The sequence below is a fragment of the Aplysia californica genome, unplaced genomic scaffold, assembly GCF_000002075.1.
Source record: "Aplysia californica isolate F4 #8 unplaced genomic scaffold, AplCal3.0 scaffold00076, whole genome shotgun sequence".
Classification (NCBI taxonomy): domain Eukaryota; kingdom Metazoa; phylum Mollusca; class Gastropoda; order Aplysiida; family Aplysiidae; genus Aplysia; species Aplysia californica.
In genome coordinates, this window is record NW_004797346.1 from 204,981 (window position 1) to 206,853 (window position 1,873).

The following is a 1,873-nucleotide window of genomic DNA, read 5'->3' on the forward strand; positions in this document are numbered from 1 at the left end:
GAATTTGATAATCTAAGGCATACGAGAGAGAGAGAGAGAGAGGGAGGATGGGGAGGGGGGATCAGAAACACTGTGAGCGCCTGGGATAAAAGATGAAAAGGTGGGGAGAAAGGAAAAAGACTGAAGGATAGTTCTTTGCATAGTTTTACCAATGTATGAGATTCTAAAACTGCCTTCCTATTCATTTAATTTTCCGTCAAGTCCAAAAAGAATAAAAATTAGGAGACCTTGACCTTCAATGATTTATTTATAGAGGCACCAGCCATCCATCCATGTCCAGATGCAGTTATAGCCAAAAATTAGGAGACTGTCTTTTGTCCTGTGCTATTTCGAGCCCCCGATCTCAAAGACCACCCTCTCTTTTTCAGGAAGAACCGAACAGTGAAAACCTTGTTAAACTCACTTACATGGATGCAGTTATATCGGAAACACTGAGGTTATATCCACCAATACCATAGTAAGTAATGCCGTCTTTGTCTGGAGGGGGGGGGGGGGTACTGAATTGCGGCTTTATGTGTATAACCTGCATCGAATCAAACAACACTGAGAAGCGATGAGTCAACCAGCTGATATACATGGGTTTCTGTGGAGTCATAATATCTGGGCTTACACTTCTTAATGTCTAACATCAAGTGCTCTAAAAACACCCCTCTTGCACATTGGAATGGTAATGTTAATAACCATTACTTCATATTATACTCTTAAAAGGAAACATTTTGGACTGAAATCTCTCTTTATAAGGCCGAGGAGGGTGGGTGGTTACTGAAAAGTATATTGGAAAGAGCATGAATTTTCAACCCTGTACATTTGTGACGATTAAATAATGTATCTCGATTTTAGATACAAAACATCTGTCCTCAAACGCTATGACTATCTATGATACATTTTCAATCAAGCCTCTTCAAAATACAACCTTCAGATAGCCCCCCTCCCCTCCCTTTTTTACTTTTTAGTTAACTAAGATTTTTAAGGAAGGAAAAAAAGACCCCTTAGAAACTTGTATTCTGAATGACTCTTTATTATAGTTTCGACCTTACAGTTTTCGGCATCAGCATAATAAAATTATACATTTATTCTCTTCCTGCTCCTCCCCCCTACCTCCCCTGGAAGAAACTAGTATTAACATTAAATTATAAAAATGTCTTTGCTTGTTTTAGACATAATACTCAGTGATTTCTGTTTTGTATGAACAGTCTTACAAGGGAGGCTTTTGCGGCCTGTGAGATAAATGGGTTCCACATGCCTGCAGGCACAGGAATCTTCATCCCAACTTTTGCTATAGGAAGAGACGAGGAGTTTTTCCCGGAACCCGAAAAGTTCAAACCTGAAAGGTAAACAAACAAGCGACACATTTATTGAATACATTTTTTTTCTTTCCAGATGATGTTTGTTCATATAAAACACAGCCACCCTGTTAGTAAGTTTTTGAAGCATATGGAGTTCAGAGGTTAGAAAAAAAATGAATGAAACATTGAGAGCAGATAGAGAAAAAGCAATTTTGTGAAAGCTCTATAACTTTCGGAATTACTTTTCTGTTGTTTTTTCTTACTGCTTTACCAAAGATAACGTCACTTCTTCTTGCTTTGGTAATTATAAAATTTATTTCTTTAAGCACCCTGGCTTTTATTGAATCATTTTCAACTCTCCATGAGTCATGGAAAGTGTCAAGATAAGATTCAATTTCCATGTAGATCTAGAACAGTTCAAGTGCCTCGCCTATGTAGAACATTTGTCACAGCTGTTGACAATACTAATCATGGAAGAGTGCAAACGCTATCCATGCAATTCTCTTTCTCACTTTCTTTCTCTCTATTTCTCTGTCTTTCTTTCTTTCTTTCTCTCTCTCTCTCTCTCTCTCTCTCTCTCTCTCTCT

General features: G+C 37.9%; 1 protein-coding gene across 1 annotated transcript in view; it reads left to right on the forward strand.

Annotated features, from left to right (window-relative positions):
* The window catches only part of LOC101864130 (cytochrome P450 3A12), a 28,506-nt gene that overhangs the window by 9,705 nt on the left and 16,928 nt on the right, over positions 1-1,873 (forward strand). The window contains exons 8-9 of the mRNA XM_013080145.2: positions 369-457; positions 1,194-1,331. Coding sequence (XP_012935599.1) covers positions 369-457; positions 1,194-1,331 — 227 coding nt within the window. The remainder of the gene's footprint in view (positions 1-368; positions 458-1,193; positions 1,332-1,873) is intronic.